Source organism: Dendrobates tinctorius, unplaced genomic scaffold, assembly GCF_039654945.1.
Source record: "Dendrobates tinctorius isolate UK_male_01 unplaced genomic scaffold, ASM3965494v1 ptg000054l, whole genome shotgun sequence".
Classification (NCBI taxonomy): Eukaryota; Metazoa; Chordata; class Amphibia; order Anura; family Dendrobatidae; genus Dendrobates; species Dendrobates tinctorius.
Window position 1 is genome coordinate 338,710 of NW_027361722.1, and position 23,446 is coordinate 362,155.

At 55.1% G+C, this 23,446-nt stretch overlaps 1 protein-coding gene across 4 annotated transcripts in view; it reads left to right on the forward strand.

The window, feature by feature from the left end:
- HAO2 (hydroxyacid oxidase 2) overlaps window positions 1-23,446 on the forward strand; it is a 56,251-nt gene that overhangs the window by 19,855 nt on the left and 12,950 nt on the right. Inside the window, exons 1-2 of one of the 4 annotated variants that reach the window (XM_073576958.1) lie at window positions 1,725-4,725; window positions 20,985-21,046. The exons of 1 other annotated variant lie outside the window; for it this stretch is intronic. Coding sequence is in view for 1 of the 3 variants with exons in the window: in XM_073576955.1 (XP_073433056.1) it covers window positions 20,976-21,046 (71 nt within the window). In the remaining 2 variants the exon portion in view is untranslated. Of the gene's footprint in view, window positions 1-1,724; window positions 4,726-20,649; window positions 21,047-23,446 lie in introns of those variants that run through there. 2 more of the 4 variants (XM_073576956.1, XM_073576955.1) reach the window with 2 other exon arrangements.

Sequence of the window (23,446 nt, forward strand, 5' to 3'; positions counted from 1 at the left end):
TGGTGGTTGCAGTATGGCAGGTGATGTGGTGCGGTCTGGTTGGTGCAGTTTGGCTGCTGCTGTGCGGTCTGGTGGGTGCAGTATGGCAGCTGCTGCGGTGCGGTCTGGTTGGTGCAGTATGGCAGGTGCTGTGGTGCGGTCTGGTTGGTGCAGTATGGCAGGTGCTGCTGTGTGGTCTGGTTGGTGCAGTATGGCAGGTGCTGCGGTGCGGCCTGGTTGGTGCAGTATGGCAGGTGCTGCGGTGCGGCCTGGTTGGTGCAGTATGGCAGGTGCTGCTGTGTGGTCTGGTGGGTGCAGTATGGCAGCTGCTGCGGTGCGGTCTGGTGGATGCAGTATGGCAGGTGCTGTGGTGCTGTCTGGTGGGTGCAGTATGGCAGGTGCTGCTGTGCGGTCTGGTTGGTGCAGTATGGCTGGTGCTGCGGTGCGGTCTGGTTGGTGCAGTATGGCTGCTGCTGTGCGGTCTGGTTGGTGCAGTATGGCAGGTGCTGCGGTGAGGTCTGGTGGGTGCAGTATGGCAGCTGCTGCGGTGCTGTCTGGTGGGTGCAGTATGGCAGGTGCTGCTGTGCGGTCTGGTGGGTGCAGTATGGCAGGTGCTGCTGTGCGGTCTGGTGGGTGAAGTATGGCAGGTGCTGCTGTGTGGTCTGGTGGGTGCAGTATGGCAGGTGATGCGGTGCGGTCTGGTTGGTGCAGTATGGCAGGTACTGTGCGGTCTGGTTGGTGCAGTATGGCAGCTGCTGCGGTGCGGTCTAGTTGGTGCAGTATGGCAGGTGCTGCTGTGAGGTCTGGTTGGTGCAGTATGGCAGCTGCTGCGGTGCGGTCTGGTGGGTGCAGTATGGCAGGTGCTGCGGTGCGGTCTGGTTGGTGCAGTATGGCAGGTGCTGCTGTCCGGTCTGGTTGGTGCAGTATGGCAGGTGCCGTGTGGTCTGGTTGGTGCAGTATGGCAGCTGCTGCTGTGCGGTCTGGTTGGTGCAGTATGGCAGGTGCTGCGGTGCAGTCTGGTTGGTGCAGTATGGCAGCTGCTGCGGTGCGGTCTGGTTGGTGCAGTATGGCAGGTGCTGCGGTGCAGTCTGGTTGGTGCAGTATGGCAGGTGCTGCGGTGCGGTCTGGTTGGTGCAGTATGGCAGCTGCTGCGGTGCGGTCTGGTTGGTGCAGTATGGCAGGTGCTGCGGTGCAGTCTGGTTGGTGCAGTATGGCAGGTGCTGCGGTGCGGTCTGGTGGGTGCAGTATGGCAGCTGCTGCGGTGCGGTCTAGTTGGTGCAGTATGGCAGGTGCTGCGGTGCAGTCTGGTTGGTGCAGTATGGCAGCTGCTGCGGTGCGGTCTGGTGGGTGCAGTATGGCAGGTGCTGCGGTGCGGTCTGGTTGGTGCAGTATGGCAGGTGCTGCTGTCCGGTCTGGTTGGTGCAGTATGGCAGGTGCCGTGTGGTCTGGTTGGTGCAGTATGGCAGCTGCTGCGGTGCGGTCTGGTTGGTGCAGTATGGCAGGTGCTGCGGTGCAGTCTGGTTGGTGCAGTATGGCAGCTGCTGCGGTGCGGTCTGGTTGGTGCAGTATGGCAGGTGCTGCGGTGCAGTCTGGTTGGTGCAGTATGGCAGGTGCTGCGGTGCGGTCTGGTTGGTGCAGTATGGCAGCTGCTGCGGTGCGGTCTGGTTGGTGCAGTATGGCAGCTGCTGCGGTGCGGTCTGGTTGGTGCAGTATGGCAGCTGCTGCGGTGCGGTCTGGTGGGTGCAGTATGGCAGGTGCTGCGGTGCGGTCTGGTTGGTGCAGTATGGCAGGTGCTGCTGTGCGGTCTGGTTGGTGCAGTATGGCAGGTGCTGCGGTGCGGTCTGGCTGGTGCAGTATGGCAGCTGCTGCGGTTCCTGCGCTCACTGCTGCCAGCTCAGTCTGCAGCGCCTCGTCCTAATATAATGTCACTAGCTTGGCCCGTGTGAAGTTTTCCCACATAGGTCTTCGGGGGCGCAGGCAACTTCAGAAAAAGCAAGCTGGTGAAATGTGAATGTGTTTCATGAGCTGATGAACACAGACAGGTATTTATAGATGGAGACTGGTAATACAATACATTGGTTTGATAAGTAGAGGCCAAAATGTCTTCCGGTTGTGGCGCCACCTGCAGGTCATTGTGTCTCTCTGCAGGTTTATGAACATGAATGTGTAAACTGTATTTAGTGATCAGATCGTGGATGTGTGGCTTGTTTGGCTGTCTTCTTCCTGAAGGGGGCAGTTTACCTTTCACATGGGGTATCGTGTGTGTGGGTGCAGTATGAACGGGGATAAAGGAATCACCGAAAAACAGTGTTTAGAAATGATAGAATAGATTCTCGGTGTCGCCCCCCGCCGTCCACCATTTTTCCATTAGTCCTGCGCTTGTTACATTTCTGCTTTTTCGGATCCTGCGGAATTTCTCTTCCGCCCCCGTAATCTGCGGCAGCTGCTGTGATCCCAGCGGTTCGTGCTGTCACCCCATGCCGTCTTCGCTCCTCCATCACTTGTCGCATTCCGCCCCCTTTAGGTTATCACCTGGCAGTGCAGTTGTTCTGTTCCCGGATATCCACAGGCGCTGTATGTCCACGAGATGGCGGGACTTACCATCAGCCACCTCATTGTTTGGCCACTGTATGGGGCTATTAATTGCACACTGAATAGTGGTACACGGTGCATCGGTATTATATGGACGCGGTGCAGCGGTATTATATGGACACGGTTCAGCGGTATTATATGGACGCGGTGCAGCGGTATTATATGGACGCAGTGCAGCGGTATATGGACGCGGTGCAGCGGTATTATATGGACACGGTTCAGCGGTATTATATGGACGCGGTGCAGCGGTATTATATGGACGCAGTGCAGCGGTATTATTGCAGCGGTATTATATGGACGCAGTGCAGCGGTATTATATGGACGCAGTGCAGTGGTATTATATGGACCCGGTTCAGCGGTATTATATGGACGCGGTGCAGCGGTATTATATGGACGCGGTGCAGCGGTATTATATGGACGCGGTGCAGCGGTATTATATGGACGCGGTGCAGCGGTACTATATGGACGCGGTGCAGCGGTACTATATGGATGTGGTGCAGCAGTATTATATGGACGCAGTGCAGCGGTATTATATGGATGTGGTGCAGCGGTATTATATGGACACGGTTCAGCGGTATTACATGGATGTGGTGCAGCAGTATTATATGGATGTGGTGCAGCGGTATTATATGGACGCGGTGCAGCGGTATATGGACGCGGTGCAGCGGTATATGGACGCAGTGCAGCAGTATTATATGGGCGCTGTGCAGCGGTATTATATGGACACGGTTCAGCGGTATTATATGGACGTGGTGCAGCGGTATTATATGGACGCAGTGCAGCGGTATTATATGGATGTGGTGCAGCGGTATTATATGGATGTGGTGCAGCGGTATTATATCGATGTGGTGCAGCAGTATTATATGGATTTGGTGCAGCGGTAGTATATGGACACGGTGTAGTGGTATTATATGGACGCGGTGCAGCGGTATCATATGGTCACGGTTCAGCGGTATTATATGGATGTGGTGCAGCAGTATATGGACATGGTGCAGCGGTATTATATGGACGCAGTGCAGTGGTATTATATGGGCAGCGGTATTATATGGACGCGGTGCAGCAGTATTTGATGGACGCGGTGCAGTGGTATTAAATGGATGCAGTGTCCTAGTAATATTTGGACACTGGTGTAAAATGACAAAGCAGCAGAAGCCTCCAAACACAAGGAAATAAATCTACAGATCACTGCTAGCACAGCACAGAAATAAAACCATGTGGCAGCATTATACACTCTAAAGAAGCATTATATGGACACTAGCGGCATTATATGGTCACTGTATGGTATTATGATATAAACACTGGTTGCATTATACAGACACTGTATTGCGGTATGATATAGAACCTATATGGCAGCATGATATAAACACTGATGGCATTATACGGACACTGTATTGTGGTATGATGTAGACTTTGTATGATGGCATGATATAGACACTGGCGGCATTATACGGACACTGAATTTCGGTGTAATATGGACACTGTACGGCGGTGTTATATAAACACTGTATGATGGTATTATACTGGCACTGAATGGTAGCATTTTACGGACACTATGGCATTATATAAACATTGTATGGCGGCATGATATAGACTGGTCGCATTATACAGTCACTGTATGGTGGCATTATACGGACACTGAATGGCAGTATAATGGGGACACTGTATAGCGGCACTATACGGACACTGTATGGCAGTATTATACAGACACTGCATGGCATTATAATGCGGACACTGTATGGCAGTATTATACAGAAACTCTACGTTGATATTATACAGACACTGTATAGCGGTATTATTCGGACATTATTTGGCAGTGTTATTTTATAGTTGCCATCATCACTTTGTTCCTGGACTGTGCCGCTCCGTTGGGCGCAGGTCTTGTGTAATGCGTCCCGTGAGCTCTCCTGTCCCTCCACCCCTGACCACATCCCCTGGCTATGGGACAATGTGCGCCCAGATACAAAGCCAGAGGTCAGGACTGGGTTAATCCTTTGCGGACTGTTTGTTCATGAAGCATAGTGACAGGCGGCGTATGACTGCGCTGTTGTTGGACGCGATTGGATGGCGGAAGGTGTTGGGTCTTGGACTTTAGACAGAGAGGGGTACAAGGGCCCCCGTACAGCCTGACCTGCTGGATCCAGAGCCGATATACAGGTGAGCGGCACGTGAGTGTGGGCCGGGGGGCTGCGAGGGGGCGCAGACTGCCAACGCTGCAAGTCTGGCAATGGCACAACACGGCATTGATAATACCCAGCACCCTGCGAGCAGGAAAGGGCCGCGCGCCCCCCCGAGCCTGGAATATAGCGGCAGCTGATATCATGTGGCATCTGGGGGTTATATCAGTGCTATGAGGCTGAGATCAGTCACATAAACTGTGGGCGCAGAGCCTTTGAAATCTGATGTGAGCAGACGAGGACAGAGGTCACATCACGAAAACACTTCATGAAGTCAAGGAGTTGAAAGAAGGTGAATTATTAATCTGTGTAATCTGTACAACCTGAAACGTCTCCATAAAGCGAATCCTGATCCTGAGATACACAGCGAGTGATTTGCAACAGTAAGGTTGCAGAGGTCTTGAGACAACTCCCAGGTTTTCCCCATCATGAGATGTTTCTTCTGTGGCTCCTTAGTACTGAGACACCTTTTTATGGGCCTTCAAATGAACCAGAAGATATTTTAGTGGCAGGATTGCTTTCTAATTACTGATAGATCTCAGCCAGTGTCAGGACTTCCCAGGGCATTTTTCACCTCTTTCTTCATGTGTTCGATACTTTTTCCTGCGTCATTTCTCATTAATCCACAACATTTATGGACATCTCTGGTGGTTTCTTTCCTGTGTGGATTGGATGGGTTGTTCCAACAGCTGGGGAGAATATCATATCGATAGTGTCTACTCCACAGATAGATTTACTAAGAAAGCTGGTGACGTGTCCAATATTTAACTGGCTGTATATCTCCCATCCTGGCCTATAAGTCCCCCCCCATCCTGGCCTATAAGTCCCCCCCCATCCTGGCCTATAAGTCCCCCCCCATCCTGGCCTATATGTTTCCCTTTTGTCCATTGTTATTTAACACATGAAGAAATAACCGATCCTACCCACCTTGCCCCCTGCTCCCCCACGGCATGGCGTCCTCTGGGCAGCATATGACATCACCGTCACTGCTGAGGTCAGCTGCCAACCTCTGAGTATCCGGCAGCAGCGTTTATTGCAGTGCAGGGTATGTGCACAGCAATCAGCTGAATGTGAATCATTGGATGGACAAGATGTCTGCGGGCTCCACACAGGCGTGGTCTCACCTTCTGCAACTGCGATCATTGTGACTGTTAGGCATCGGATTTCTGCAGCGGCATGACAGGAATCCAGAGCCTCACATGCTGCTCTGCAGCAAGCCATTCCTGAGGCTAAGTCCCTCTGCCGCTCTACTGAGCATGCTCATGAGACGATCACCCATTGGAGGTCAGGAGTCACGTGCTCAGGTCCTTCTCCAGATCTGATTGGTCCATCTCAGAGATCTGGAAGGTCCTGGCAGCGCACGGCTATAAAAGGCCCGCATGGCCGTTAGACCATGCGCTAGTATAGACTCTTCTTGCTAGATGGGTGAATGGTGATGGATGTGTGATTTTGGTGACTGACTTAAGATTCCCCTCCCTCTGATATTACGCATGTGGATAGGGAACTATAGTTAGAGTCCGCGCCAGTCAGTGGCAAGCCATAGGCCACTGTGCACACCGCACCTCTACACTAGCATCCGGTGGTGTCACGTCTCTCACGGCACTATCGCATAGCGGCTGTGTCTGCCGCCGCGCTGCATGTAGCAGCACTTACCGGCGTCGCTACTGCACATGTAGGTAACAGCAGGTTCGCAGGATGCAGTGACGAGACGCGAGACTGGTTGAACTTTGAAAAGGAAACTTTTATAATGTAAAGCCGCTAGGGATATACTAAGCAACCAAAAAAGGGATAACAACAATTGTCCTCGCAGGGACTCAGTACAACCAAACACTATTTGAAAAGAACACGACTAACCCGGCCGAGGCCGGTTACTATGGGGCCACGGTATGGCCGTCTACGGGTCCTTATACTCTATAATGTCACTTATCCGCCCTGACGTCCCTCGGCGTCTCTGTGGAAGCTGCGTTGTTGATGAGGCTGCTGTGGCATCTTTGATGAGGCTGCCTTGGCGTCGTAGCCGCTGGGCCCAGCTGCTGAAGATTTGGAGTAGTCTTTGGGTGCCCCAGCGCCCATGAGGAGTTGGGGCACAACAGGCCCTGATGGAGTCCTGAGATGAAGTAACCCCCTGTTGTAACAGCGGGGTTGCGCTTGTTAGCGAGTTCAATGGGACTCCTGTCCCCAAGCAGGGTGGTGTTGCAGTGCTCAAGAGTGGTGGTTTACTGGCCGCGCGCACAGCCTGGGGCTCTGTGCAGAGTGTCTCTGTTGACGAGGAACAGGCCCCAATTGCCGACTGCAGCGGGGTGAAGGCGGCTGTGAGCGGTGATAGACAGGCACAGGCCGCAACCACGGGCTGAAGTGAAACGGCAGCATCCGTGGGTGGCAGCGGGCAGGCCGCAAACGCAGGCTGAAGGGGGATGGCAGCAGCCAGGAGAGGGAGCGGACAGGCCGCGGAGGACTCGAGCTCAGCGGTAACGGCCGAGGATGACCGGGGGCAGATCGTAACCCAGGATTGGGGTGAAGAGACAGTCCCATCGGTAAGCTCGGCGCCTCCTTCCTGAGGGCCACTGCGTATCTACCCTCTGCTGCTGGTCTCTTTCAACTGTGTCCTTCCCGCTCTCTCACGCCCCCTCCGTCTCCTGCTCCGTGTCTGACGTATCACTGACTCCTCTGCACGCTCCCTGCCCCTTTTGTACCCGCCCCTCCCCTTGCTGTCCTGTCACTCTCAACAGTCCACTCTCCTCCTCTCTTCCCCGGGTACTGTTTCCTTAGGAACTCAGATGGCGGCCCCCTTGGTTCCGGCCCGGACACTCTGTGGGGGTCGTCCTCTCTACACTCCTCCCATCCTGTAAGCTCGCCAGTCCTTGGGCGAGGGCCTCAGTATACTTGGGCTGGTCTGCGGAGGTGTCAATTTTCGTTGCCATATGAACTGGTCCTGTTTGTATCGTTCGGGGGGTTTGCCGGCTGTTGACCGCTCGGAGCATCTTAGTTCGACGAGGGTGGAGTCTTCTGGGGTGGTGGCCGGTGGTGGGCTAGCTGGTTAGGGTGGGCTAATTGTGTCAGTTGGGGCGTAGCATATTCCGATGCACTATGCGGGTAGGCAGCGTTTCATCTTTCTCGGGTCGTATTTCGTACACAGGTACTTCAGGGTTTATACGGCGTAGGACCCGATAGGCACCCTCTTCCCAGCGTGGCTCTAATTTGTTCTGGGGACGTTGGTCTAGTACGAGTACTCGGTCTCCGCTTTGGAGGTCGGGAGGTAGAGATGAACTCTTTCCTGGGTGTTCTAAGTCTTGAAGTTTGGTATGTACGATTCGATGAAGAGTTTGCAGCCAGTGATTTCGGACCCATGATGATACCCCAGTCCAGGGCTGAGGTTCCTCTGGGTCCAACTCTACCTCCGTGATCCCCTTGCCCTCGCGTCCGAATAGCAGGGAGTAGGGGGTATAGCCAGTAACTCGATGTACTTGGTTGTTATAGACCCATACTAGTTCAGGGACATATTCGGGCCCACGGGCCTTCTTGTCACTCTCCAGAGTACGCAACATTTGGATTAATGTCCGATTAAATCGCTCGCAGGCCCCGTTTCCCTGCGGGTGGTATGGCGTGGTCCGGGATTTGTCAATACCATAGAGACGGTGTAGTTCCTCCATTATTTTTCCCAAAAAACATGCTCCTTGATCGGAATGTATCCGTTGAGGGCAGCCGTAAACGTGTATAAAGTTTCTACAAATTGCGGAGGCGGCCGACTCCGCGGTCTGGTCTCGAGTGGGGGTGAAAACAGCGAACTTAGTGAAATGGTCTACCATGACGAGGCAGTGTTCATACCCCTGGAATGCGGGACCAATGGTCAGGTAATCCACCGACAGAAGCTCGAGGGGCGCAGCGGTCACGATTGTTTGTACTGGGGCTCACTGTGCAGGCGGTTTAGCTAATTCGCATAGGCGACAGTTCCGGCAAGTCTCGTCCACAACAGCATGCAAGCGTGGATGGTAAATTTTCTGTTGTAACCATTGCAACGTCTTTTGAGCTCCGAAATGAGCCCCTTTTTCATGGGCTTCTCAAGCCAGTTCGTTAAGTTGGGCTCCGGGCATAACTACCTGCCAAATCATCATAGATGTTATTCGTGATGGCATTTTACGATACAATAGTCCCTTTATGATAACCAGTCTCTCCCATTGTCATAACATCTGCGACATGTCCTGAGTCAAAGTCTGTCTTTGGGAGTCAGTGGGCAGTTTGCCAGTGGTTACCCATTTCCGGAGAAGCCCAATTTCTTCGTCTTCTTGCTGCTGTTGGATCCACTTATCCCGGGACTGCTCCAGCATGCCCCTTAGGGTCTCCGTGGGGGGTACTTCCTGGGTGGCAGCTGTAAGCTCGGGAGCGGTGAGGGCGAACTGTATCTCTTCCCCTTCTAATTCGTCGTCTCGACTCTTCCCTGGGGTTGTATGTCGAATCCTGGAGAGAGCATCAGCGTGTACATTCTCGGCCCCTCTTTTATAGATAATTTTATAGTTGAATTTCGCCATCCGGGCCACCCGTTTTTGTTCCAGAGCTCCCAATTTGGCGTTTTCCAAATGGGCCAGCGGGTTATTGTCGGTCCGCACCACTACTTCGGAGCCCGCCAGGTACTCTGCGAACCGACTCAGTCATGGTCCACACTACTGAGAGGAGCTCAAGCTTAAAGGAGCTGTAGTTGTCAGGGTTGCGCTCGGAATCATGGAGTGAGCGGCTTTCATATGCATTCACTCCCGCCCGGCCGTCTTGAACTTGTGACAACACAGCCCCCAGCCCGTGAAGACTCCCGTCAGTGTGCAGGATGAACGGTGGCGAGAGATCCGCATAAGCTAACACCGGAGCATCCGAAAGCACAGCCTTAAGGTCTTGGAAGGCCTCTTCTTGAGGTTGTCACCACTGGATTTTTCGTCCATTTGCCCCAGCGGGAGCTCCCTTCAGCAGGTCGTGCAGGGCTCGAGCTTGGCATGCAAAATTCTTTACGAAACGACGGTAGTATCCGGCCAACCACAAGAAGGCCCGCACGTGTTATCGTCTCGGGAGTAGGCCATCCCTGAATGACAGCAACCTTTTCCCGGGACGGCCTTACACCCTCCGCTGAGACGACGACATGACCCAGATATTCGATCTGGGTGTGAAGTAGATGGCATTTTTGGAGTTTTACCTTCAACCCGTACTATTGCAGCCGTCCGAGTACCTGCCCCAACCGCTTCAGGTGGTCCTCAAAAGTGGCAGCATAGATGATGATATCATCCAGGTATATCAACGTGGCCTCAAAATTGAGATCTCCCAGACACCGCTCCATCAACCACTGAAAGGTCCCCGGGGCGTTGGCCAGTCCGAATGGCATTCGATTAAACTCAAATAGCCCCATAGGAAGTATGAACGCCGTCTTTGCCCTGTCTTCTTCTGACATGGGTACCTGCCAGTACCCACTTGGCAAGGTCCAAAGTAGAAAAGTACGTCGCCTTCCCCAAGGCAGACAAGGATTCTTCTATTCGGGGTAGTGGGTACGAGTCTTTGATAGTGCAAGCATTCAGCTTTCGATAGTACACGCAGAATCGTAAGGTGCCATCCTTTTTGCGGACCAACACAATAGGAGCCGCCCAGGGGCTTTGGCTTTCTCGAATCACTCCCTTTCGTAGCATTTGGGCCAGCAAAGTTTTCACCTCTTGGTAGAGTTGTGGAAGAATCTGTCGATATCGTTCACGGATGGGGGCTGCTCCTGCCGTGGGAACTCCATGGGTGATGGCGGTGGTACATCCAAAATCTTCCTCATGACTATCAAATACCTCGTGGTACTGTCCGAGCAGCGTTTTTATCTGAGAGAGCTGGGCTGCAGTTAGTCTGGAGAGTTAGGCCCGCATTTGTTTTAGGATGATTCGACCCTTTTCCTGAGTTGAAATTTCAGTAGTCTGTAGAGTACGGATAGTTACTGCCCAGGGGTCCTCGGATTGCACTCTCAATTGAACTGCAGGGGCTGGTAGCACTTCTTCAAAAGGCCTTACTAGCTTGGCCAAATCTGTCCGGGGCTTCAGGGTGATGTCTTGGTCTTCAAGTTTGACGCAGCGCACCAGGACAGTCCGCTTCTGCACTGTGGTCAGGGTGCGAGCCACCATTATGCCAGGGGGTAAGCGCTCCGAGTAGCATGGCTCCACCTGCATCTCCACACCTTCCAATGGTATCTTGGCTCGGATGGGCATGGCCACCACTGTCTGTCCAGGGGGCAGTACGAGCAGGGGAGCCGCTGGCGCGATGACTTTGCCCAGGGCCTCGCCCTCCTGGCAGTCCTGGAGGACTCGTGCTTCCCGCACCAACTGCTGGAATACCTGTCCTTGGGCCGTGCGGGAACCCCACTGTTTCAAGGTCTCATGCGAGGGATCATTGAGGAGTAGGTTACCGAACTCCTGCAGTATGTTCATGCCTGGGTGCTGTTTATCAGTTTCTCCGTGGGTCAGTACCACTCCTCTGCGGCCGAGGAATTTACCGCACAGCGTCACCTGTACCCACACCACCCCTTATCGTGACTTCTGGCTCCGAGCGGCGTCCCCCCAGCCCGGCGCCCTCTAGTTTAATTGCCGCCGGGGTGGGTATCTCCCACGCCGCGGACACTCTCGGGAGAAGTGGCCCAGCTCCCCGCACTCATAGCACCGGCTCTGCGAGGTCTGTCCGCCCCGGGTGGGACAGGATCCCCTGGACCAGGTTTGAAACTAGGCCCTCCAGTCCCAGTCCTTCTTTTCACTTCAGCCAACTCGCCCTGGATGTTCTTTAACTCCTACTTCATTTCCTCTACCCATTGAGGCTCCGCAACTGCGTTCAGGGAAGCCTCCACACTCCGGACCTTCCCCACGGGGACCGCCATTCCCTGCTCCTGTTCTCGAGCGCGTGCTTGACTTCCCACCTCGGAAAAGTCTATACGTGGATTCATTCTAATCTGCTCCCGTAATGCCTGCTTTATTAACGGTTCTCGCAGTCCAGTCACCAACAGGTCGTGTAGTGTAATATCACCAGGTCCTACCCCTACGCCGTCTTTTCTTTCTATGGCCGTGTGTAACTCTTGGAGGACCTTCATATACTGGGTGATGGTCTCCCCCCTCCCCCTGCATCCGACTGAACAACCGGGTCCTTAACTCTCCCACGTTGGTTGGGTCCCCATGGGTCTGTTCTAAAATCTGCAAAACCTTATCAAAGGTGTTGCGGTGTCCCGAGGGTTTTAACATCACTGAATTCCGAGCCTCCCCGTCTAATGCCATGAGTGCTTCTTCTGCTTCCAGGTCAGGAGTCATCGAGTGCATTCGAAAGAGCCCCCGCATTCGCTCTGTCCTGCTCCATAGCATGGTATTGGAGACGGAAAATCTAGGCAGGTTGCTCAGCATAGCCCCCAACGAAATGCTGGAACGAGGGCCCTCGTCAGCTGTTGAGTTCACGGCCCTGCCCTGTCTGGGGCGTCGTTGTCCGCGCTCGGAGACTGCATCCTGCCGACTACGCCAAGTGTAGGTAACAGCAGGTTCGCAGGATGCAGTGATGAGACACGAGACTGGTTGAACTTTGAAAAGCAAACTCTTTATAATGTAAAGCCGCTAGGGATATACTAAGCAACCAAAAAGGGATAACAACAATTGTCCTCGCAGGGACTTAGTACAACCAAACACTAATTGAAAAGAGCACGACTAACCCGGCCGAGGCTGGTCACTATGGGGCCACGGTATGGCCGTCTACGGGTCCTTACACTCTAATGTCGCTTATCCGTACTGACGTCCCTCGGCGTCTCTGTGGAAGCTGCTGTGGCGTCTTTGATGAGGCTGCCTTGGCGTCGTAGCCGCTGGGCCCAGCTGCTGAAGATTTGGAGTAGTCTGGGTGCCCCAGCGCCCAGGAGGAGTTGGGGCACAACAGGCCCTGATGGAGTCCTGAGATGGAGTAACCCCCTGTTGTAACAGCGGGGTTGCGCTGGTTAGTGAGTTCAGTGGGACTCCTGTCCCCAAGCAGGGTGGTGTCACAGTGCTCAAGAGTGGCGGTTTACAGGCCGCGCACACAGCCTGAGGCTCTGTGCAGAGTGTCTCTGTTGACGAGGAACAGGCCCCAACTGCAGCGGGGTGAAGGCGGCTGTGAGCGGTGATAGACAGGTCGCAACCACGGGCTGAAGTGAAACGGCAGCGTCCGTGGGTGGCAGCGGGCAGGCCGCAGCCGCGGGCTGAAGGGGGATGGCAGCAGCCGGGAGAGGGAGCGGACAGGCCGCGGAGTACTCGAGCTCAGCGGTAACGGCTGAGGATGACTGGGGGCAGATCGTAACCCGGGATTGGGGTGAAGAGACAGTCCCCTGTCGGTAAGCTCGGCGCCTCCTTCCTGAGGGCCACTGCGTATCTCCCCTCTGCTGCTGGTCTCCTCTCTGAACTGTCAGTGTCCTTCCCGCTCTCTCACGCCCCCTCCTGCTCCGGGTCTGACTCCTCTGCGCGCTCCCTGCCCCTTTTATACTCGCCCCTCCCCTTGCTGTCCTGTCACTTTCAACAGTCCACTCTCCTCCTCTGTCCCCCGGGTACTGTTTCCTTAGGAACTCAGATGGCGGTCCCCTTGGTTCTGGCCCGGACACTCTGTGGGGGTCCTCCTCTCTACACACGCACGGTAGGTCTAGACGGACACCGTCCCCTGTCTTGGACCCTGTCCTGTGACACTAACAGGCTCGGTGTTTATGTCACAGCGCCTCTGTGAGCTAAGAGCCCGCTCTGCGCACCTCGGGTGACGTTTAACCGTGCGCATTAGACCGCCATATAGCGCGTCTGCCATGACTCAGCTGCAGTATTAACACCGACTGCACGGAGGACCCCGAGCGGCGAACGCACTGTATCATTTATTTAGTGCGTTCCTAAGGCTGTGTGCACACACTGCGGATTGTGGTGCGGATTCATCCACGCGGATTTTGTAAAATCTGCAGGTCAAAAGACCTGCGGTTGTACCTGCGGATTGCTCTGCGGTTCTGCTCTGTGGTTTTTCATCTCCTCAATGGAGAAGATGGCAAACCGCAGCGGAATCCGCAGAAAGAACTGACATGTCAATTTTTTCTGCGGATTGAAAACCGCGGAAAATTCCGCACCGTCTGCACTGTGGTTTTTGATTCCCATAGGGAATAATGGTACTGTACACCGCAGCAAAAACTGCAGCATGTGCACACAGCAGCGACTAGAGGATAAGACACAATATAACAACAGAATAGTGAGTGCAGCTCTGGAGGTGACTGGAGGATAACACACAATATAACAACAGAATAGTGACTGCAGCTCTGGAGGATAACACACAATATAACAATAGTGAGTGCAGCTCTGGAGGATAAGACAATATAACAACAGAATAGTGATTGCAGCTCTGGAGGTGACTAGAGGATAAGACACAATATAACAGAATAGTGACTGCAGCTCTGGAGGTGACTGGAGGATAAGACACAATATAACAACAGAATAGGGAGTGCAGCTCTGGAGGCAACTGGAGGATAAGACATGATGTAACAGCAGAATAGTGACCGCAGCTCAGGAGGCGACTGGAGGATAAGACACAATATAACAGAATAGTGAGTGCAGCTCTGGAGGTGACCGGAGGATAAGACACAATATAACAGAATAGTGACTGCAGCTCTGGAGGTGACTGGAGGATAAGACACAATATAATAGAATAGTGAGTGCAGCTCTGGAGGCGACTGGAGGATAAGACATGATGTAACAACAGAATAGTGACCGCAGCTCAGGAGGCGACTGGAGGATAAGACACAATATAACAGAATAGTGAATGCAGCTCTGGAGGATAAGACACAATATAACAATAGTGAGCAGCTCTGGAGGTGACTGGAGGATAGGACATGATGTAACAGCAGAATAGTGACCGCACCTCAGGAGGCGACTGGAGGATAACACACAATATAACAACAGAATAGTGACTGCAGCTCTGGAGGTGACTGGAGGATAAGGCAATATAACAACAGAATAGTGACTGCAGCTCTCGAGGTGACCGGAGGATAAGACACAATATAACAGAGTAGTGAGTGCAGCTCAGGAGGCGACTGGAGGATAAGACACTATAACAGAATAGTGACTGCAGCTCTTGAGGTGACTGGAGGTTAAGACACTATAACAGAATAGTGACTGCAGCTCTGGAAGTGACTAGAGAATAAGACATGGTGTAACAGAATAGAGACTGCAGCTCTGGAGGTGACTGGAGGATAAGACAAAATAACAACAGAATAGTGACTGCATGTTATGAATGAGTCACCAGAGGAGGAAAAAACAAAAATACAAGCTAAGTCCAGAAAACCGGAGAGGTTGGTAGCTAGCGGATTGCAGACCCCTGATCCTATTCACAGCAACTAACAGTAGCCGTGGGGGGTTCCTACGGTGGTCCTAGACGCCTCTTCACAGCCGGAGAACTACATAAGCCTAAAGAAAGAAAAGGAAATCTAAACTGCCCCAGAGCAGACCCCAAAGCAATAGACAGCCCCCAACATGTATTGTCGGTGAAAACAGATGAAAACACAAACAGAAAGACAGGCTGAGCAAACGATGGGGCCCAACTAACTAGATAGGAAAGGACAGAAAAGATGCTGGCTGCAATCCGCAAAAACCCTACCAAAAATGTCCCAACACGTCTGATAGGAATAACGGCCCTGAAGTCATTAGACTTCAAAATCCCTATATCAGCACTCCGATATATTCTGAAGACAGAGCAAAAGAGATTTAACCGATCAGGGACAAAAATGGAAATTCAGCAGAGCCCCAGCCGGGGCTGGCAGAACACAAAACGAAGCAAATCAGACAAAATCTCATGGAACAATAACAGAGCAAAACTTAGCTTTAGAAGACAGGAACTGAACTGGAGGCCAGAGCTCAGAGCAGAGAAATCACCAGCAACCCTACAGGGCGTCGGCTGCCTTATATCCACTCAGAGATTCCGGATGTCCAATCGCAATCCACCTGTTCAGGTGACAGGTTTCTCCCATCCAAATCAGTTTCACCACCTCCTTTCACCAGCAGAGGGAGTTCATCGGACATCAAAGGTGAACGAAAAAATGAGCTCACAACACTGCAGCTCTGGAGGTGACTGGAGGATAAGACAAGGTGTAACAGCAGAATAATGACTGCAGATCTGGAGGTGACTGGAGGATAAGACACGATGTAGCAACAGAATAGTGAGTGCAGCTCTGGAGGTGACTGGAAGATAAGACACGATGTAACAGCAGAATAGTGACTGCAACTCTGGAGGTGACTGGAGGATAGAGCACGCCCAGGAAGAGGAGGAGCATCTGTGCTGAGCATCTGCAGGCTAGGGCCTTGCTAAGCTCCTGGGAAGGGAGGTTTTTTCCTGCAAGGACTTTCCATCTGCCCCCTTCCCAGGAAAGAGGACTTTCCCTGGGACTGAGCGCCGGGGCTGTGCCCCTGGCTCCCACCCTCCGGCAAGCCAGCTGGGGGTGGGGGGCCTCAGCACCATCCAGAGGCCAGGGTGCAGCCAGCCAGTCCCAGGGAGATGGGGAAGAGACGGAGCCAAGAGAGAGGGGGTCGCAGGACCCAGGAGCCCCGGGACACCGGGCCCCCCGAAGCTGGTACCGTGGCGGCTCCTCCTCCCGGAGGAGTGGCGGCCCAGAGCAGAGGTGCAGTGGCAGAGCCCCCCAACATCTGGGGCTCCAGAGCTGAGGGAGAGCCATCTACCATCTACGCCTCCCGCATCCATGCGCACCTCTGCGAATATGAGGAGGCCGCCAAACAGCTGAGAAAACTCCGGGAGGAGTTAAGGGGAGCACGAGCGGTGGCTAAGAACCGGCTCCCCGCCTCGAGACGAGCTGAGGTCTCCGCCACGGTGGAGAGGCTGAAGGGGGCTATCAGGGCCTTGGAGGAGATACGAGCGGCTATCCTGAGTGGGAGCGGCCCCTTTGCAGAGAAACTGAAAAATGATGACCGGTTTAGAGCCATGACCGGAGGGTCTCCTGGGGGGTCGGGAGGCCCCTGCCAGGTGGAGCACGAAGAGGAGGATGGCGGAACATCTACGCCTGCCCCACCTGAAGGCCTGGTGAGCAACAACACCCAGGTAACATGCAGCGGGGTTGCCCCTGAGCAAGTGGCTCTCCCACCGGACTCCAGTTACTCGGAGGAAAGTGGGGGCGAGGGGGAGGCTGGTGGGAGTGGGGACAGTAGTAGTGAGGGGGGCTGCCTCGTCCTACAACAGGTGAGGCAGATCGAGTCCCCAGAGCGGTTTGGCACACTGCTCTTTGGGGATGAGGTCTGCCCTGAGGACGAGGCAACCGGAAAGAGGAAAAAGAAAAAAAACAAGCGCAAGCCAAAAAACACCGTGGCTGACAAACTTATGTTTGTCCCTCTTTCCGGGGCCCCTCTGTCCCGCTGTATGGAACCCGCTGCCCACCCCGGCTCGGGCCCTGTGGTGGGTCCACAGCGGGGGCGCGGGGAGAGTGATGTGTGCCTGGACCTTACCGTCACATCTGGTGGTGGCGGTGAGGGTTCAGGCAGCGACATGGAGGTCGGTGCTGGTGCCAGTGGTGTAACAGCCGCTGGCGGTATTGGCAGTAGTGGTGTCCGGGCTCAGTCCCCGGTGGCAGGGGGGGCTGGCCTGGCGCTCAGCACGGGTACAGCCAGGACCGCACCTCCGGCGGTGAGTGCTGGGGTCTCTGGATCCCCCACGCACGGGTCCGTTAAGTCTGGTCCACTTATGGGGGTCCAGAGACCTAGAAAGGGCGTGGAGGCTGCTGTGAAGCAGCAGCTAAAAAAATGCAAGGGGCTGGTAGCTCCTCTGACGGCGCCCGTGGCAAGAGCGGGGTCCCCGGCGCGTAGACCCAAAAAGGGTTCCGTGCTGGGGGCACCGCCGCCGCTGGGCGACGAGGGGGAGTGGCCAGCCCTGCCAACATCAAGTGGTGGGTTCAGGGGCGCAGTGACGGTCCGTGAGGGGGGCGTGGCTTCCCCGAGTGTTGCCCAGCCTGCAAAGGCTGCGGCATGCGGGGGGGGCGTGTCCTCCTCGGCCGCTGTCCCGCCCGCTGTGCCCGCGTCACCTGGGGAGGGCGTGGCCTCGCAAGGGGTCACTGCTCTGCCCGGGGTGGCTGCGGCCGGCGGGGGGGGCGTGGCCTTGGCGGGCCCACTGCCTCCTGTCCCGCCTACCCCCTCAAGCAGCATAGTGCCCCCAAAAGTCGGTAGGGAGTTGTCGGGGTCCCCAGCCCGCTTACCTCCATCTGGTGGTGCGGGGGCTCTGGCGCTCCTTGGGAAGCCGGCGGGGGCGAACAGCAGAGGGCAGGGTGCGGTGGCAGTGGCCGTCCCTGTCCTCAGTGCAAAGACACCGCAAAAAGAAAAAAAAGTGGAGCCAGAGAACCCAGGAGCTGCTGCTGCTCCCAGGCTCGGGCAGGGCGTACTGAGTGCGCTCTGCTCGGAGGTATTTAAAGGGGCAGCGGCACTCTTGGACAAGAGTTGGAGCAGTGCCAGCAGCTCCAAGGAGCAGAGCACTGGCCAGTCAGGGCCCCCAGCAGGCAGGCAGGGGTACTGCAACACCAAGTCTGCTAATGTAAATAGTGGTCTATCTGGAAGTGAGAGTGGGAGTGAGATAGGAGATATTTTTGAAGAGCTGTTTGAGGACATAAATGGTGATGTGAGCGATATGGATGAGGGAGTGAGTGCGAGTGTGAATGTGGCAGTAAATGCTGGAGTGAGTGCTGGAGCGAGTGGAAATAATAAAAGAGTGAACGGGAGAATGAATGAGGGTGCTGGCACAAGTGGTGGTAGTGGTGGGAGGGCTGGCCCGTCTGCCCCCCCATCCGCGAGGCCCCAACGTAATTATGCGGGGGTCGCGGCTGGGGGTCGGGGTGGTTCCGGGGGGGTCTCCTCGCCTCCGGGCTCCGGGGACGGCGGTTTGCACCGCCGTTTCCTGGAGGCCCTCCAAAGGGGAGAAAGATCGATCATGGTAGAGGGGAGGACAGTGGACCTGTCTTTCTGGATAGAGAGACATGGCCTAGCAGCCTTCCAAAATCAAAGGGAGGGAGGGACTGTTTGGTCTCTCCCCACAGCCGGGCAGGGGCCGCCAAGAAGGAATGTGGTCCGTTTTAGGTGGGGGGGCAGTGAAGCTTGTCCACCTAGGAGCAAGGTGGTGGAGCTCCTCCTTAAGATGGGCTTCGGGGCGAATGACATCTTTACCCTGATACACCCTTCGGCGTCCCGCTTCTTCGACGTCAGCTTCGTGCGGCCAGAGGGGCTTGAGCTCTTCTGGTCAAACTACGAGCTGGTGCGAGAAGAGCCCGGATGGCGAGACTTCGTGGCTCAAGCGGTGTCTCGCCAAAATTCCGTCAAGCGAGTGACCGTGGTTACATGTAACGAGTCACTCGCAGGCGTGGACATCATGACGTGGCTTTCCCGTTACGGGGAGGTCACCGAGGTCCCAAAAAAGAACAGGGACGAGTTTGGCATCTGGTCGGGGGGCTGGACCTTCATGGTCAAATTGAAGGTTTCCGGCGGCACGGTCACCCACATCCCTTCCTCGGCGTTCCTGGGAAGGGACAGGATCCTGGTCTTCTACCAGGGGCAACCGAAGGTCTGCCACAAGTGCGGCGACCCCACTCACTTCAGCGCCAACTGCAAGGTGCAGAAGTGCGCGTTGTGTGGTGGGGTAGGTCACCTGGCTGCCTTCTGCAAAGACATTCGGTGCCACCTGTGTGGTGACCTGGGTCACCCTCTCAGCCGCTGCCCTCGCTCTTTCTCTAATGCCGCCACAGGCCCGGTGGAGGGAGACCGCGGGGGGGCAACCCCCGGTGGCGCTGCTTCTGCTGTGGCAGGTGGTGGCGAAGGGGGAAGGGCTGAGGGGCCAGTGAGGAAGGGCAATGCTGCAAGGGGCCCCGCGTACCAGCGGAGGCAGGAAAAACGCCAGGGAGGTAAGGGACAGGTGGAGCCTCGGGCAACCGGGGTGATGCCTGCTCCTCCCTCCAGGCCCGTGGCCAAAGCCTCTGAGGCCCTGGGGGAGAGTGCGGTGAGTGAGGAGATCAGGAGGATGGAGAGAGAGGAGAAAGCGGCTGACTCGGACAATTCCTCTCAGTATGAAAGTGTTGATGAGGATGTCCAAGAGCAGCCTACAGCACCAGGTGGCAAAACCAGGCGTGCCAAGCGCAAAGCGGTGGGGAGGAAGGCTGACAAGCCTTCAAAGTCCCCCCCACCCCCGACCACAAGGGTGCATACGGAAGGGCCCGCTGACCCCCCTCTGATCAGACTCTCCAACCGGTTCAGCGCCCTCGGGGGTTCAGATGATGAACCGCAAGACGAGGGTACTGGGCCGGGGGCAACACCGGAGGGTCCTTCAGGGGATGGCGGAGTCCGTCCCTCAGGGGGCATTGCTCCTCCTGAGGGGGGGACAGACCTGGAACCCGGGGGCGAGGACACCGGGGGGGGTGGGATGGACACGTTGGGAGCTTCCCTGAAAAGGAAGGTGTCTGACCCCTCCCCAGGAGGAGGTAATAGCGGGGTAGGGAAGAAATTGGCCATCCAACTCGATCACCCATGATGGCTGAACTCGCCCCGTTGACGCTGGCGTCTATTAATGTCGCCAGCATTAAGTCAGATGCGGCTCGCTTCACGGCCTTTGATTTTTTCTCCCGGATTGAGGCAGAAATTTTATTCTTGCAAGAGACCAGACTAACAGACATGGGGGCCATCTATAAAGCACGGAGGGAGTGGAGGTGCGGGCCCTCATACTGGTCTCTTGCGGCCGAGCCGTATAGCGGGGTGGCAGTCCTTTTTAAGACTGCAGCAGTTGAATGCCGACGGGTTACTGAGTTGGAAATGGGGAGGTGCCTGATCCTAGATGTCTTCATGAGGGGACAAGAGCTCCGGCTCATCAACATCTACGGCCCGCAGTCCAAGTGGGACCGCAAATGTCTCTTCCTGAGGATCAAGCCCTTTCTTTTTACGAGCCGACAGGTGGTCTTCGGTGGGGACTTCAACACCATTACGAGGTCCCGTGACCGGGGGGGTCCCGGAGATCGCCTGGCTTATGATAGCGTCGCGTTGAATAGCATAGCCAGTGAAGCTCGCCTGGTGGATGCCCACATCCGGCACACCCCAGGTCACGGAGGTTTCACCTACCATAGGGGTAGCTGTAGGTCTAGAATAGACAGGTTTTTTTTGAAGGAGGACGCCATCTTTTCTGCTGTGTCCGCCGTTGAGGTGGAGTTCTCCGATCACTGTCTAATTTTCTTTTCTCTGAATGTTGCAGAGACTCCTCGGATGGGAAGAGGGCTGTGGAAGCTCAATTCGTCCCTGCTGGAAGAAGCGGAGGTGAGACAATCCTTCGAGGATTTTCTTCAGAGCCAGGTACCGCTGTTGGATCTCTGTAGTAGTAAGTCAGAGTGGTGGGAGATCTTCAAAAAGCGGGGGGCGGGGTTCTTCCGTCAGCTCTCGAGCCTCAGGAGTCTGAACAGGCACCGCTTGTACCAGGCTCTGGGGAGGAAACTCGAGCAGCTTGTCTCGACTGGAGGTGACCGAGAGGAAATCTCCAGAGTGAAATCTTTGCTCAAGAGGTGTCAGTATGATAGGCACACATCCTTGGTTTTTGAGAGGGACTTCGGGAAGTACCGCTCGCCCGACCCTTACAGAAACTGTAAGATGTCAGTGAATTGTAAGATGGTGACAGGACTGATCGACAGTACGGGGTCCCTGAACAGATCCAAATCAGGGATCCTGGAGGTAGTCAGATCCTTCTACTCACACCTCTTGGAAAAGAAGGATCTGGATCGGGACAGGATGTCGGCTTTCCTGGCTGAAGCCATCCCTGAGCCAGGGGGTGACCCCTCTCTTGGTGTTTTGGCAGAAGAAATCAGGGAAGAGGAAGTGAGACTGGCCATTGATGGGCTTCGGCTCAAGAAATCGCCAGGTCCGGATGGCTTAACATCTGAGTTCTATAAGACTTTTAGGGACTCCTTGGTCCCCCTCTTGACAGGGGTCTTTAATGAGTGTCTCTCCTCGGGCACTCTTCCCGGCTCAATGAGGAAGTCAGCCCTCATTATTCTGTCAAAGGGTAAGGATCCGTCCCGAATCGAGAACTGGCGTCCCATAGCGCTTCTCGATACGGACCGGAAGGTTCTGGCCAAGGTGCTGTTTAATCGGCTGGTGAAGTTTGCACCCCGGCTCCTTTCAGGGGCCCAGCATTGCTCTGTTCCAGGCCGCAGTACTTTTAGTGCTGTGCTCGGTGTCCGAGAGGCAGTGGAGCAGGGTAGGGCAGGTCACTGGAAGGGGTACTTGCTGTCATTAGATCAAGCGAAAGCCTTTGACCGGGTCAACCACGAGTACCTCTGGTCCGTCCTTTTGAGGTATGGTCTGCCTGGGAGGTTTGTAAAATGGTTAGAGATCTTGTACCAAGGGGCTGAGACTTTTCCGCTGGTGAATGGTTGGTCAGGTCGTCATTTTGAGGAGGGTTCTGGGGTCCGTCAGGGCTGTCCGCTGAGCCCGCTTTTATACGTGTTCGCGATCGATCCCTTCTTAAGGAGGGTAGATCGTGGACCGTTGGCGGGAGTCGGGATGGACCGGGCGGGCTCTGGCTCCTCTCTGAGGGTGGTGGCGTACGCCGATGATGTTTCCCTGTTCGTATCCTCGAGAGGGGAGGCGGACTGGGTCATGTCGGAGGTAGTGCGCTACTCGGAGGCATCCGGGTCCATGATCAACCGGGATAAGTGTGAAAGTCTCTGGCTGGGAGGTGGAGATCCTAGTTTTGATCTCCCGGACACCCTTCCAGGGCCCCAGGCCACCGCCAAAATTCTAGGCATCGAATTTGGCCCCGGGGACTACCCCCAGCAAAATTGGGAGGGCAGACTTAAGATTGCCGCCCAAAAGGTGGACCAATGGAAGGGTTGGTCTTTAACCCTGAGGGAAAGGGTTGCCCTGGCTAAAGGCTATCTGCTACCTTTATTGATATACCTGGGCAGTGTGTGCATCTTGCCGGAACCTCTCTGGACGCGGGTCTATAGCCTGTTCTTCCAATTGTTATGGGGGAATAGGCTTAACCTAATCAAGAGGGAGGTTACATACCGTACGAGGAGACTAGGCGGGTTGGGTATGGTCAACCCGGTGGTGTTTCTAGTAAACACCTTTCTTAAGACTAACATCTCCAACCTCTGGCTAGAGAGGGCTCCTCCGTGGGTAGTCTCCTGCAAGGGTTGGCTTTGGCCTTTCTTCCAGGAATGGGAGACAGGAGGGCGGGTGAAGGACCTACGCACACCTCATGGGCATCTCCCGGCTTATGCTACCCCGGTTCTGAAGGTGATCCGCCGGTGGGGTCTGGGAATGTGGGAAATCAGGACCATGTCGAGGCAGTGCCTTGACAGGAGGGTCCTGTTGACCCATTTCCAGAAGCCCCTGGCCCTTAAGGATTGCCCAGGCCGGGATCTGGAGGTCGGGCTGGGGCTTTTAAATTCTAAGCGGATCCCCATGAAGTTTTGGGACTTGACCTGGCGTTGCTTCCACGGGAGGCTGTATGTAAGGGACAACTTGAAGTGCAGGAACGCCGATGACCGGGGTTGCCCTCGTGAGGAGTGTGGCGACGTGCTGGAAAGCATGGAGCACTTCCTGCTTCATTGTCCCTTTAATGCAGAGGTTTACAACAGGGTGGGTGCCTCCATACGTTGGCCGCGGCTGGCGTCCCTCTCCTACGCTGAATGGGCCTATGGAGCGTTCAGATCCCTG